Here is a 15,065-nt window from a genome sequence, read left to right as displayed (position 1 = left end):
AAGATGGCTCTGAGCATAGGTGGAGTCAGTGTTTAGTCTGTGTGCATTTATGAGTGTGTGTGTGTGTGTGCACACGTGTATGTACATAACATAACCATGTGGATTTCTTGGGTTCCATTCCATTCTTAGAGGAGTTGCCTGTTTTACGTTATCTGGGCATCTTCAAGCCAGACTACCCATGTGGTGATCTGCAGTGATTGGGAAGATGGTCACAAAGAGTGAATTAACCATTGTGTGGTCTGCTCTTCTTGTTTGCAATGCCCAGACCTCTTGGATCTCACAGAAACAGTCTGGTTTCTTTGTAAGCAATAGTTTATTCCCGGGAAGCAGATCTCTCTATTCCCAGGAATAATATGGAATGATTAGCCTGATAGTGTTTCCAGGTACTCTGGGATCTGGACTGACTCTCAGCAATTCTAGTTCAGCTAAGTCAAACTTTCCAGTATGATTCATTGTGTTACCAATAGATTCTATTAATATAGCATTTAGTTTTTTTTAATCCATCATTGTATAAAGTCACTTGATGGCTCTGTCCAAAAGACAAATCAGTCTCTTGTGAATAAGCCCAATCAGCCTTTCCCATATTTAATGTTAGGCTCTATCTAAGTGTACTGGTAAATCTTAAGAGTCAGTGTCCCATTGCGTTTACAGTCTAGTGGACAGTTTAACCTTTGCATGTGCCCTTGTGTTTAATAGCCTAGAAAAGTACCCAGATTTCCACACTTGCTATATATACATCTATTTCTTTCCATCAAAATGACATTTCTAGGGTGAAATACAGACTCTCCACATCCTGAAAGCTGGAATGCTAGGCCTGATGTGGCTTTTTTCATTGAATTAGTCTCAGGTTCAACCCGCTGTGTATGTGTAGAAACCATGCCTGGCAACCTTTCTTTTCTGCTTTAGAACCCAATTTCCTGTGATCTCTCTGGGGAACCAGGATTTATGTCTCCTTTCTTTGCCATTCAAATTTTCTCTGTGGTTTCCCATTGTGCTTAAACAAGACATTTAATTGAATGACCCAAAGTGACCAGACCTGTTAACTTTTCCCCTGTCTCTGATGGGAAAGCTGTTCTCTTACTTTGGCTAACCTAAGTGCCTATCCTGGTTGGAACATGAGACTTTTTGTTCTTAAAAATATTTTCTATACCACTCTCTCTAACATTGGCTTTTTACCTTGAACAGACCGCTGCCATGAAGGGGGTCAGTCCTACAAGATTGGAGACACCTGGAGGAGACCACACGAGACTGGTGGTTACATGTTGGAGTGTGTGTGTCTCGGTAATGGGAAAGGAGAATGGACCTGCAAACCCATAGGTCTGTGACTCCTGGGGATGAATGAAGGGTGGGGAGGCACAGTTAAAATATTGGATTGAGCCAAAATCTACTTGGACAAGATATATGAATTCCAATAAAAAAGATAACAAACTGAGAATTCTATTTCAAATAATGAAATGTTATTAATCCGTAGTCTTCTTAAAAGAATCAGATCAAAAATACCAACCACGTGTAGAAGTCTTAATTTTGTTTCAAAAACACAAGATAGAGTTGAAAGATTTAGGAAGAAGTCATTTGTTTTCTCTAAGATCTGATTTCAGATTTCAGTTTTTTTTTTTGATTTCAGTTTTTTTTCTTTTAAATAACTGAAATCAGATCTCTAAGATCTGATTTCAGTTATTTAAAAGAAAAAAAATGACCCTTTTGACATATTTCTTTATTGGAACGCACTGGACAAAAACACGATATGGTGTGTGCTCTGTCATCCCCTTGGTCATTTTTTGTCAAAATAAAAATTGCTGAGTTTCTTTTGGTGTCAATCTTCAGCTGAATTCTATTGATACAAATCTAAAAGTTTTTTACTATAAATTTTATTCTGATTGTTCTCTAATTCAGAGGCTTTTATTTTTCTTTGCGTTGTCTCTGTTTTTACAGCAATCCAAATTTTAAATAGCTTTCTTGTCATTTTATTTAGTCATTAATAATTGGTCTTTCATAATTAAGATTGGAATTTTGCATATTTACTCTCCCTCTGGATACGTACATAGATCTTTTTCACTCAAAATACTGGTGTGAATAATGGTACTAGCGGAAAATATACAGTCCATGTACTTATTAGGAGAACAGAATTTCTGCCTGACAACTTGGCTCGAGCTTTCTTTCGCTTTGGTTACACTATGTGCTTAGTTACAGGGCGTGCCTTTCTTTTTGAACAGAGTACCACTTAAAAAAATGTGGCTGAATTTTTGCTTACACAGTACAATTTAAATTATAGGGAAACTGCACAATTCAAAATACTCCTTTTTTTCTGTTTTTCTTTCAAATTTCCCTACAGCTGAGAAATGTTTTGATCACGCTGCTGGGACTTCCTATGTTGTCGGGGAGACCTGGGAAAAGCCTTATCAAGGCTGGATGATGGTGGATTGTACTTGTCTGGGAGAAGGCAGTGGACGCATCACCTGTACCTCCAGAAGTATGTTTTAGATCTTTATGTCAAAGATGAGACCAGGCATTGTGTTCTGGATTCCTAGAGAGAATTGTCATGTGATGTCACTTAGAACACATCCATTCCACCAACGTGGATGTCAAGAAAAATTCCATAAGCAACTTATTTTGCTTCTTCAAAGAAGACTAAGGTTAAAAAAGAAAAAAAACTTAGTTCAATAAGGTCTTAGGTTATCAGCTACTGAGAAAAAACCTTAATATGCATTTAAATGGCAAATGTGTTGTGGACCTGAAGATTAGTTGCAAATGTTTCATCTAAAGTATCACTGAGATATTTTCTAAGTAACAAAGAAATCGTTAAAATAACATGCAAATGCATCTTTGGGCATGTGGGTGCTCTTGACATAGAAAGGAGCTAAAGCTCTAAAGTTTTGGGTTTCCTTCTATGTTTGAAATTTAAATAAGGCATATTCATTGACAAAATTGATGAAAATAAAAAGTACTTACCCCATAGGTTAAAATTATGTGTTTATTCTAGGGTTAAGGACGGTGTCTCTCTAGGTTTACTAGTGCTTTAAAGAAGCTACCCTCTGGAATCTCTGCTGCTCTGTCTAAGATTGCCCTGGGGCCTTATTTGTTGCCTTAGGGGTTCAAGGCTCCTTTTTTGAAATTTCAAACCAATAGTGATTATAGAGTTTGCTGAAGCAAAACAGCCATTAACTATTGATGTTATAAATAAATTTAAAATCAAATCTAAACAATTTTGAACATATTTTATTTATCTAGCTTAAAGTACCTAACCATCTTAGCATGTTCATCATCCAAATTTGAATCCTTTGCAAGCAAAAAATAGTCTGTCCTGAAAAGTGATAACAATCTAACCAAATCATTCCCAGAACCTTCCAGTTCATTAAATCTTTTGCATTTAAAATTTTATTATGATTCTCAGAATTCCAAGACCTTGGAGGCAATGTTTTAGCTTAAGACAAATTAGATGTTTGACTTAAGTTCTTATCTATTATTTAAAACTCTTCTAATAGCAAGTTGGGAAAAGTTTCTCAAAGAAAAGTCATTTATTCCATGAAATTGTATAAGCCCCTACTTTATACAAGATGGTATAGGGATGCAAAAATGAATTGGACATTAACCCAGCTTTCAAAGAGCACTTAGTAAATAGGTCAGGGTGATGAGAAAGGCTTATACATATTCACATTCTACAAAGCACAATATTAAGGACTTCAAGACAAATACTGAAATAGTGCAATGGAAGTTCAGGGGAAGACAACACTTTTTTTTCTTTTTTTTTTTTTTGCGGTACACGGGCCTCTCACTGTTGTGGCCTCTCCCACTGCGGAGCACAGGCTCCGGACGCACAGGCTCAGCGGCCATGGCTCACAGGCATATCCGCTCCGCGGCATGTGTGATCTTCCTGGACTGGGGCATGAACCCGTGTCCCCTGCATCGGCAGGTGGACTCAACCACTATGCCACCAGGGAAGCCCCTCAGGGGAAGACAACACTTTTAGCTGGGGATTTGGGGAAAAGTGTAACCAGCAAAGATATCTTTATTCAGACTTCTGCTGTGGTGGGAGATCAATGTGGGTGTGTATTTGTGTGAACTTACATTAACTAATTATTTTTTCTCTAACCCAGTGCAATGATTTTCTGACTCACAAACAAATCAAATCGTCTCTACTCACATTGTAGCATATGGGCAAAGCTGGATTATAATTGAAACAATCTATTTGCCAGATAATTGAACACATAGACGAATAGTAATTTAGTTACAAATTATCATTTTATATTAATAATCCCACTTTTCCATCAGAGAGTTAACACCGAGCAATTCAAAAGAGGCCATTTTGTTAGTGATGTTAAATGTGTGTTTGTGGAGGTGGGGTGGAACCAGTGGAGAGAATATTTTAGTTGGTAGAAGAAGTTGGTAGTCCCCTGAATTGTTTTACATAACAAATGAAGAAAGAGATGTTGCTATCTTTTAATTGCTCCTTTGGGGCAGTTGGGGGAGACCCTTTGAGACCTACTTGCCTCCCTATTGTTCCTAGTTTTCTAAAGAGAGTCCCCTATGGAAAGGCAGGCTGTATACAATAATGACTATGAGAAAGCCCGGAGAGCCTGATAAGGAAAGAGAGGGGAGACTAGAAAGTCAGAGGATGAATTTGGTCAAATGAACAATGTGAAAACAATGTAATGAATGAAAGATTTGATTTTTACCAAATTTAATGAGTTGAATGAATGAATGAAGATTTAATGAATGAAAAAAATTGTTTTGGCAGACAGAGAAGTGGAACTAGACTAAATCATACAGCTCCCTTCACACTGTTTCAAATGCAATCCCATCTTTCAGAAGTTAGCACCCGTGGCACCACAGCTGAATATAAACCTATCATCCAAAAACAGCTCACCAAGCTTGAAACAACTCTTTTTTTTTTTTAATTTTTATTAGAGTACAGTTGACTTATACAATGTTGTGTTACTTTTTAGGTATACAGCAAAGTAGCATACATATACATATATCCACTCTTTTTCAGATTCTTTCCCCATATAGGTTATTACAGAATATTGAATAGAGTTCCCTGTGCTACGCAGTAGGTCGTTATTAAAAACAACTCTATTCTTATTTTAGGTTTGCACTGAGCACTTGCCAAGCTCGACCTGATTTACATGTTTCAATGCTTCCTTTCTGACACAGACAGATGCAACGATCAGGACACTAGGGCATCCTATAGAATTGGGGATACCTGGCGCAAGAAGGACAATCGGGGGAACCTGCTCCAGTGCATCTGCACTGGCAACGGCCGTGGCGAGTGGAAGTGTGAGAGGCACACAACCCTGCAGACCACGTCTGCCGGTGAGTCTCAGGGCCAGTGGGACCCAAATGGGGGTGCCTTGCATAAAGCATTTCTGCAAATCCATCTTTCCCTTGACATGCCATTGAAGGATGATTTGCAGTGTTTTGGCTAGTAAGCTGAGTTCACTTGCAGACTGTTAGTTGTTAAAAGTTTGTTTAATGTCAAGTTTTAAACTTAAATAAAAATGAAAAGAAAATGGATCTTAGGGGGAAAAAATCAGTTTTAGCCCCAAGAGGTAAAACTGATGTCTAAGAAAATGCTAACCTACATGATGTATACATAAAGGTATAGATAGATAAATATATTTAGATCTACAGATGTATATGCATATGGAGACACACATATACATACACATTTATGTGTATTTTGAATATCTAAAGTGCATTTTAATGGAAATGCGAGATTTTTGATGAGTTACATGATCACTTGATTCTTCTGCTAGGAAAAGGGTAAAGTACATTTGTTCTTTTTCAGAATGGAACATATCTCCTTGTCCTGACATTCTGCTTCTTTTTGTAGCAGACACTATCCTTGATGTGCGGTTTCCCTGCTCCAGCAAACTTTGTTGCATTCCATAAAATAATGCACAATCATTTTTTCCATGTATTAGCATTCACAATTTGAGAAAATCAGAGGGACCTAGAGATGGGAAGGAATGACACAATATCTAAGCATTTTTTTAAATAAAAGAAGTTTAAATTATTTCTAGTACAAGAACAAGATCTTTGCGTTGTAGCTTGTTTTGTAAGAATCTAAAGAAAGAAATAGGGCAATCACGAGTGTGTACTTCTTTATTATTCTTGCTCTGTTTTGATCAAGTTTTCACTACACAGTGTGCTAGCACTGTTGTTTAGTCTTTTATCAATTGGTCATCTAGCTAAAACTATTAATTACTTGTTTGGATTTTTTTCCTTTTGATGAGTTTTCATCTTGCTGTGAGCACTTATGAAGGTGAACAAGATTAGATTTGATAATATCTTTGAGTTCTTTGATTATTTTCAGTAAGATTGCTGCTAACCAAAAAAAGAAACAATTACAAATCTCAGTCTACTGAAGTAGTTTAAATTCAAAGGGTAGTTGGGGTTAAATGCGGTAAGCATTCAATAATTGTTATCTATTTTTATTAATGTTACTAATATTATACTGAAATGGCTCCATTGTGCAAAAATGTTTGAGCAACATAGGGTTAAACCAAATGGAACCTTCTACAGCATCTTAATGCTCCTTTGCACTGTGACTCTGCCAGGTGGGGTGTATGAATACAGATGCCATGTTCCCCCAACATGTGTGACTTTGGGACTGTGGTCTGTGAAGTATTTGGGTTCTAGTGTTTAGCTTACGGAGATGCTGACTTCAGTCTATCAGTCATTCTAGCTTCAGTTCTGATTCCACTCTTCCTTGGGCCTTGCCCTCGGGAGAACAAATTTCTATAAGTTTAAAGAAAAGATCAACATATGCTGTTGTCTTACTCTGAAAGGAAAGCAGTATTAAGAGAATTGATTGGTTTTAGAAAACACCACAACAGAATTCCCAGCTAATCCTGGGGAGAAACACACCATGGAAGGAGGGGCAGCGAATAGAGACTCCAATATAGCGGCCCCGGGGGCATCCTCGGAGGAGCTCAGAGTTACACAAATGGCAATAGGTCTGCTGCAGAGGGGCAGGGGCTTCTCAAAACAGTATCAGGAAGAGAGAGGCCCAGATAGATTGGGCAAATGGGAGATGCTAAGAGAGGAAGGGTGAGACAGACCATTCCAGGCCAAGGGAAAAGCATGAGGACAGCACAGGGTACAGAAGGGAACGATGAGCAGCTCAGTGAGGCAAGAGGTAGAGCAAGGACGGAAGTGGTCGGAAGCGAGCTGAAAGCAGGTGAGGTGTGGAGGATTGTGAAGGCGCGAACTCTGAGCTCGCTGGAGTGAGTAAGGAGTTGTTGAAGGTATCTGCTCTGTTGAGTGGCAGAATAAAGTTGGTGATTTAGAAGTATACTCTCGGTAGCTCCAGATAAGCTAGAAGATGGAAACCCCTGGGTAAACTCTTGTGGATTATTTCCTAGGCTGAGTGCAAAAGCGAATGCAGAAAGGGACGGGCATTCCTTTCCAGTCCCAGCTCAGTAACAACCCAGATTGCAGAGTCATCTGTAGGGGACCTTGAAGATGCGAGAAAGCTACTGCAGAAAGTAGTTTTCTCTAAACCAGCTCTGTGCCTTGCCTTTCTTGTGCCCTTAGGGTCTGGCTCCTTCACAGACGTCCGAACAGCCATTTACCAGCCACAGCCTCACCCCCAGCCGGCTCCATACGGTCACTGTGTCACAGACAGCGGTGTGGTTTACTCCGTGGGCATGCAATGGCTGAAGACACAAGGAAATAAGCAAATGCTTTGCACTTGCCTGGGCAATGGAGTCAGCTGCCAAGAGACAGGTCTGCGTCATATTTTTAAAACAGAGTACTGATAACGTTTTTATTATTTAGATTTTGAAAGGCAATACATTCATTTACCAAAAAATGGAAAACAATAAAACAAACAAGAAAAGCTTGTGATCTTACCACCCTGTGATAACAACCAGGGTTTGGCATTTGATATGTTTTCTTCCAGTCTTTTTAATCTATGTATTTTCTTTCCTGTAGTGAGTACTAAACTGCTATGTACTGTCTCTGTTTTTCTAAAATGTTGTTACAAGAGGTTACTTTCTGAATAGCTAATCCATCCCTATTTGGTACTCTAAATCTCAAAGTTCTGAAACTCTGTAATGTAAACTTCTTTCAACAACCTAATGCATCTCTTCCGCGCTCTAAAAGTGGTAGTAATTATAGCAATAATAATTGGCACACGACTTTTCCCCTAGTACAGCCTCATGTATTAATTCTTATAGCACCAACAGAGTTGTATATACACCTCCAGTATCCCTTGAGCAGCATCTTTAAGTAAACCTGTAGTAATATAGCTTTGCAAATGGGAAACTGAGGCATGGTAGCAGAGTTGGTAACAAAGGATGTCAGAAGGAGAACTCAGGTGTTGCTCTACCCACAAAAAACGTGGCTTCATGAATAAGGCATTTTGACAATATTATGATCTGGTTAATACTTACAGCTGGTCATACTCAGTTTTGTTTTTTTTTTTTCCTTTGAGGACACATGCTCAGTCTCAGTTAAGTATAAATAAGGAGCTACTGGTGGGAGATAAATGCTGCTGTATTTACTGAGACCCTTTTGGTTATGCTTGTAGCTATAACCCAGACTTATGGTGGCAATTCAAATGGGGAGCCTTGCGTCCTACCATTCACCTACAACGGCAGAACTTTCTACTCCTGCACCACAGAAGGGCGACAGGATGGACATCTCTGGTGCAGCACAACTTCCAATTATGAACAAGACCAGAAATATTCTTTCTGTACAGACCATACTGGTGAGTGTCCCAAGGGAAAAACAAAACAATGAGAAAACCCCATTTCTCATGCCCTATTTTTATTGGCCAGCAAGCTAGCCATTTATTTTGAGGCTACACTTGAGAAGTATCACTTTTGTGCAGTCTGGACCCAAGAGACATGGAACTAACTTCTCAGCTAAAGATCCTTCCAAGTTTCCCAGTAATCTTGAGAAATGACATCAAGGGAAAAGCCCTCCAGTGCATTTATTTTTGACACACTGGGATTGTCATGTGATTAAAGATATTTGTATGGTAAAATCACTAGACACTCCCACAGGGCTGAAGAATATACAGGAGGCAGGCCTGAGTGCTTTTGCTTTTCTTTTGGTTAAAACTATGTCAGTGGTCAAAGTGACCACTTAATCTTTTTTCTTTTTTTGTCTTGGAAAATGAGAGTGAAAATTGGATTTAAATCTGTTTGAAAGGTGAAGGTGAATAATACAGTCATAAGCCTCCTACACTAAGGAGGCTTAGAACTATCTTGTCAGACATCTTTTATTCTGAGACAGACTCTCTGTGAATTAGTTGCAGAAACCTGGCTCTCTCAGAGCCTTTCTGTAGTAATTCCCCGCTGTACATTGGAAAGCTTAGTTGTAATCTTCTTCTTCCTATTTGCGTGTTCTTCTGGACAGTTTTGGTTCAAACTCGAGGTGGAAATTCCAATGGTGCCTTGTGCCACTTTCCCTTCCTGTACAACAACCAAAACTACACCGACTGTACATCCGAGGGCAGGAGGGACAACATGAAATGGTGTGGAACCACACGGAACTATGACGCTGACCAGAAGTTTGGATTCTGCCCCATGGCTGGTAAGATGAAGCCCTTGTAGACAATCATTTGTGGAATAAGACAGAAGAATAATGTCCAGTTTACTCCCATTCCACCCATTAAGACAATTTTGAGACAGCAGAAAACTTTGTGATATATGTTCAATCAAATATATAGGAATTATAGAATTAGTTATATGATTTAAAAATCCCATTCATATAATTTAATGTCCAAAAATATGTAAATATGATAAAAATACTTTTTTAAAGTCTGGAAATATACATGTTTTCAGAGGTTTGTCTTTTGTAAAAAGCACACAACTGAGTAGCTTAAAACATTTAAGTGACTGCTCTAGTCACAGACCTTCAATATTTACATGCCATTTTGGAATAAGCTCTATTACTTATTAAATACCAAAATGACTCAAAATCTGTGTTTCTGACTAGTAGGGATCTTTTTTTTAAAGGGGGGCTCTAGCTTGTGTGAATGGAGAAAGGGGAATGAATACCCTTTATTTGTTTTCAAATTTCAAGAGTCTCTAGACTACCTTTGATTTTTCTGATTATAGAAACAAGAACCCATGCACTGTCAAGGGTGAATATGAGGCAATGAAACATCAGAAGAAAACCACTTATGCTAACTTTTATTCCTCTCATTTCAGCAAAAGAGAATGTTGGATTTAGAAGGAAAGCACACGTTAGCTTACAATTCTATACCCATACACATTGTTTCCCTTTGATCTAGAATAAACCGAGACTAGAAAAAGTTATGGGACAGTAGTCAAATCCAGGCTTCTAGAACACTGCAAATCCTTTGAGTGGGTAGGCATTATTATGGTTTACATCTCCTAACCATTCTGTAATTTTTCCATACAACAAACCTCATCTTTGGACTATGTTTTCTCTCTTTGTTACTCAAAACTCTACACACCCACAGAGCAGTGCTGATTTTTTTTGAGGCACACAAGACTTCTTTCCAAGTGAGAGCTCTTCAGATCACCAAAGCGGACTGATAATATTGCATACATTTTAGTCCTGTGATCATTTATCCAGTAACACGTTTCTCATCTGTTTCCAAACAGCCCACGAGGAAATCTGTACAACCAATGAAGGGATCATGTATCGCATTGGAGACCAGTGGGACAAACAGCATGATATGGGCCACATGATGAGATGCACGTGTGTTGGGAACGGTCGTGGAGAATGGACATGTGTTGCCTACTCCCAGCTCCGAGGTATGCTCACTTGTGAATGAAGATAGCTGAGAGGACAAAGAATACAGAGAGGCAGACTTTTACATGAAAACTTGTACTTTACCAAAAGCAGGAGAAGAAATATGCAATGCCACTCCATTAGTCTACTGTGCTGGATACATTTTGCATGTTAGACAGCCACTTAAGAAAATCTGGCTGAGCAATTCTAAGATTCTGAAACATTCCAAGGATGTAAGTACTTAGACTGAGCCAAAAGTATGACTTCAAAGGCTAGAACACAATCACTTGATCCTTTTAGCTTGTAGGTGTGCTGTTGGATTCTTATCTAGAAAGGACGGGCTAATTTTTGTAAAGAAAAGAGACCATGCTATTCTTTTTTTTTTTTTTTTAACATCTGTCCCTAATACTTCATTAGTCACCTCTAGGCCCATTCCCAGCTATGTGGGCTCCAAGGAGGGGGTCACCATTCACCAGCTCTCAGCTGGGAGCTTGAGAAGGCCTTGGCCTATCTCTCTGGGGTCATGGACCGTAGAGTCTAAAGGGGCCTTTCCTGGGTCAGTATGGAGCATCCAGGTAGGGGCACAGATGGGGGCCAAGACCCCAAGCTTGCCACCCCTCTGCCAGCTTATATGTGTTTGGATCCAAATTTAAGGAAACAAAGACATAGAGACCAATTTCTTTTGTTCACTTGGTTTTTGTCCCCTTTGGACCCAGGTATAGCATATAAGGGTGTTGAATTATTAAAACCTTTTATTTTAGTTTTTCTATTTCTTTGATTTGAAAAGAAGGATTTAGGTAGAACTCTGAGCTAATAAATAGTCCATGTAGCCTCTGTGTTGACAGTGGCCTGAAATTGTTCTCCTTTTATGGTGCCCAATGGGTGACACAATTCAGGACTAAAATAATTACATATGATGTTGCAGAGCTGAAAAGGACACTAGAAAGACATACAGACCAACTCCTCATTTTACAGAGGAAGGAGCTGAGTCCCAAAGAAGGAAGTAATTTTCTCAGGATCTCAGTGAGTTAGCAACAGACTTGGCCTAGTTTTTTTTAACTTTGCAGATGCCTTTTATGGTATTTTATTTCCCAAATCCCAAATATCTCCCCACCCCTGCTAATCCAGAGATGAGACCATCACATCATGCTAGGCATCCTATAAGTATGTTTAATCTCCCTTCTATTTATTGCAACAAGCAGAGATCTAAAGGTCATTATCAACCCAGCAAGAACTTTTCCGAAAGTTAAAATTTGTTGTGTATACTTTGATTTCTAATCTTTACAAGTCTATAAGAAAAGAAATTTTTTTTTTTGCAAAAATTGTAGTACTGACTAAGCTTTGAAAAAATGTTTATTCTATGCCAATAGAAGAGTTACTTTAGTGGGAGGTGTTGATAATTACGTGGAAGGAAGTGTATGCTTCGCAAAGCATAGCTTCTTTTATTTCATCAGTGAAACTTAAAAATTCTCCACCCATCCCACTGTTTCTAAACAGATCAGTGCATCGTCGACGACATCACATACAATGTGAATGACACATTCCACAAACGTCACGAAGAGGGACACATGCTGAATTGTACCTGCTTCGGTCAGGGCAGGGGCCGGTGGAAGTGCGATCCCATTGGTAAGTAGCCTCGTGTCTCTAGCTGGATTTGGACACTGAGTATAGCTAGCAAGTTTCAGGTAAAGAGAGTTATTTGATATTACTTGATTGAAGCTGGCTGTAGACTTTGATCATGGCCTGCAGAGGGCTTGGCAAAGTCTCTTCTCTAATCATGGACCAATATATAATCTTGATAGTGGTAGTCATTTATTTTTGCTGAATTTGGTAACACCTGAAGGTTTATTTTAATTGAAACAAATTTTTGGGGGGTTCTGAATCATGAAGATAACTATTGTTGTGAAAGAGAACTTTCCTTTGCTGGACGGTGCAGTAATGTGGACAAATGATTATGCCAGTAAATACCTCCTTCCAAATACTTTATTTTTCTTGGCTGCCCTTTTTAATAGACCTAAGCAAGTAGTGAAGGTTAAGCCTTAAAAGAGCTGTTACCAGCTTTAATGTAATCCATTAATATTCCTTTACTCAAAGAGACATGTTGCTCACCCAGAAAACAAACTGATCAGATGAGTTTGTTTGACCTGAGATTGCCAAAGCAGAGAGAGGCCTGAGAGGGTTTCTTAGAAGCTGCTCAGTAAGTGTTCATTAGTTGAAATTTAGTTCAATTCATTTATATATAAAATTAAGTCCTCCACATTTTGAAGAAATGTATAAAGTGATATTTTATCCTTGCTATTCAAATGGTAAATCATTTGCATTAAAATGGATAAAATATAATATCTAATTTATTTTCCTCAAATTAATATTCAGAATGTCAATATATACTGAAATCTAAATCTTAACGTTTTTATTTAGAAATGATATTCTTTTAGAAAGCTAATTACTCCTCCCAATTGGTACTTTTTGACCATTAACTGTCTAGTAAGGTAAAAGATATGAACAAAATATTTTTTAACCGCATATATTTGTAAGGACAGTTGCAAGTTTTCATTAAAACTAAGAATGTGTGCTCTAGCACACCAAATTTAAATTTGTAGCTTTAAGTCTTCAAGGCTGCTTATCTTTTACTTGTATATATTTTAGATCAGTGCCAGGATTCAGAATCCCGTACCTTTTATCAAATTGGAGAATCATGGGAGAAGTTTTTGCATGGAGTCAGGTACCAGTGCTACTGCTATGGCCGTGGCATTGGGGAGTGGGGCTGCCAGCCCATACAGACCTATCCAGGTAAGTAGCTCTATTACCGCAAATTGAGAACTGTCCACTGGGTTATAAAAACAGGGCAGCATCAGTGTTTGTTAACACTGATGCCTAACTTGGTGTCCCCTACCTTTCCCATCCTTTTCTCATATCACTGTCTAATCATCAGCCGATTTTTTTACTAAAATGGTTTTCCCTTCTCCCCAATCAAGTAGAAGGAGTAGAAGGCTGTGAAAATGTGCCTGTATGTAAACTTGTTTCTTAACTTTGTAGAACATTCCATTAGGTTAAAACACGGGCTAATTTCATTTCTCATCTGTACATGAAAATAGAAACCATGAAGTGAGCGATGCTGAGAGTAAAGGTCAAGATTTTATGTTATGGTTCTTAACAGAGAAGATGCATGGAGAAATTGCATGAAATACATCATAGGATATGTGTCCACTTAGCATTTCATCCAGGCCCTCTTTTTGTCAAAATGTTCACCTGTTTGATCAGTTGGAGCCTGGGACAAAGTATCCTGGGTCAAGAGTTGAGTAACTTGGTCAGTTCTCTGCCCATGCAGTTCAAATACTTGAAAATGTTTTTTGCTGGATTTTTTTCAGGTCACAGGACATAATGCCTAGCTGGAGGTGTTATTCATTTTAGAAAAAATTTTTGAATTTAATTTTCACTGAGTGATTAATTACAATAAGATGGGTTGAATTATGAAACTCTAATTTTTAGGCATCAGTTATTTGAGCAATTACTGAGGTCAAAGCCTCCTGAATCTCTGTTAACTTAAGACATGGGGCCTACATTCAGAAACAAAAAGAGAGATCTTCAGGATGTTGGAATCTGCCTATGACAGAAATCAAGATTCAGTTAACTAAGTCCCTTTATAACATGATAAGAGGTTCACTGTCATAGAGAACAAGATATGAAACAACTTGGCCAAAGACAGTGTTTGCCAAGACATGGGTCCCAGCTCTGTACATGCTGCTAAGGAGATACAAGTCAAGCTTCATTCATTATTTCCTCATCTGTAAAATGGGGAGATGGTAGCTACCAGCACTAACAAACTAAAAATCTGTGAGCCTAGAAACCAACCACCCAGATATACCCTTTCTGAACTTTGAAAAATCCTTCCTCTCCCCAGTCTTCAGACACTATCTGGGCTGCAGAAGATGATTTGGCTTTAACGGGCTCTCAGCACAGATTGACCTGGCTATTAAATTGTATTTCATGGTGGATTTGTGTGTAGGAATCACTTTAAATAATTTTTTTGTGTAATAATTTTTAAATATCTGATTGCAGAATTACTGTAAGTTCAGAAAGTATATAACTGAGGTTTTTTTTTTCTTTAATGATGCAACCAAAAGATAGAAACTTCTAAAGAAATGCTCTTAATGTCTGCGTTTATGGTTGTTGTTGGTGTGGTGTGGCAATCTTGAAAGTGATTTCCTTCTTTTTTTTTTTTTTTTTTTTTGTGTGTGTGTGGTATGCGGGCCTCTCACTGTTGTGGCCTCTCCCGTTGCGGAGCACAGGCTCCGGACGCGCAGGCTCAGCGGCCATGGCTCACGGGCCCAGCCGCTCCACGGCATGTGAGA

General features: G+C 38.6%; 1 protein-coding gene across 8 annotated transcripts in view; it reads left to right on the top strand.

The window, feature by feature from the left end:
- The window catches only part of FN1 (fibronectin 1), a 69,982-nt gene that overhangs the window by 2,732 nt on the left and 52,185 nt on the right, over positions 1 to 15,065 (top strand). For all 8 annotated transcript variants that reach the window (XM_081243031.1, XM_081243034.1, XM_081243030.1 and 5 more), the window contains exons 4-12: positions 1,186 to 1,317; positions 2,333 to 2,470; positions 5,152 to 5,310; positions 7,537 to 7,728; positions 8,534 to 8,713; positions 9,367 to 9,543; positions 10,584 to 10,736; positions 12,211 to 12,339; positions 13,360 to 13,503. In XM_081243031.1, the coding sequence (XP_081099157.1) occupies positions 1,186 to 1,317; positions 2,333 to 2,470; positions 5,152 to 5,310; positions 7,537 to 7,728; positions 8,534 to 8,713; positions 9,367 to 9,543; positions 10,584 to 10,736; positions 12,211 to 12,339; positions 13,360 to 13,503 (1,404 nt within the window). The remainder of the gene's footprint in view (positions 1 to 1,185; positions 1,318 to 2,332; positions 2,471 to 5,151; positions 5,311 to 7,536; positions 7,729 to 8,533; positions 8,714 to 9,366; positions 9,544 to 10,583; positions 10,737 to 12,210; positions 12,340 to 13,359; positions 13,504 to 15,065) is intronic.

The sequence above is a fragment of the Mesoplodon bidens genome (genome assembly GCF_964165515.1).
Source record: "Mesoplodon bidens genome assembly, chromosome: 8".
In the NCBI taxonomy this organism is placed as follows: Eukaryota; Metazoa; Chordata; class Mammalia; order Artiodactyla; family Ziphiidae; genus Mesoplodon; species Mesoplodon bidens.
Note: the sequence above shows the minus strand (reverse complement) of the source record. Positions and strands in the feature narration are given on the sequence as shown.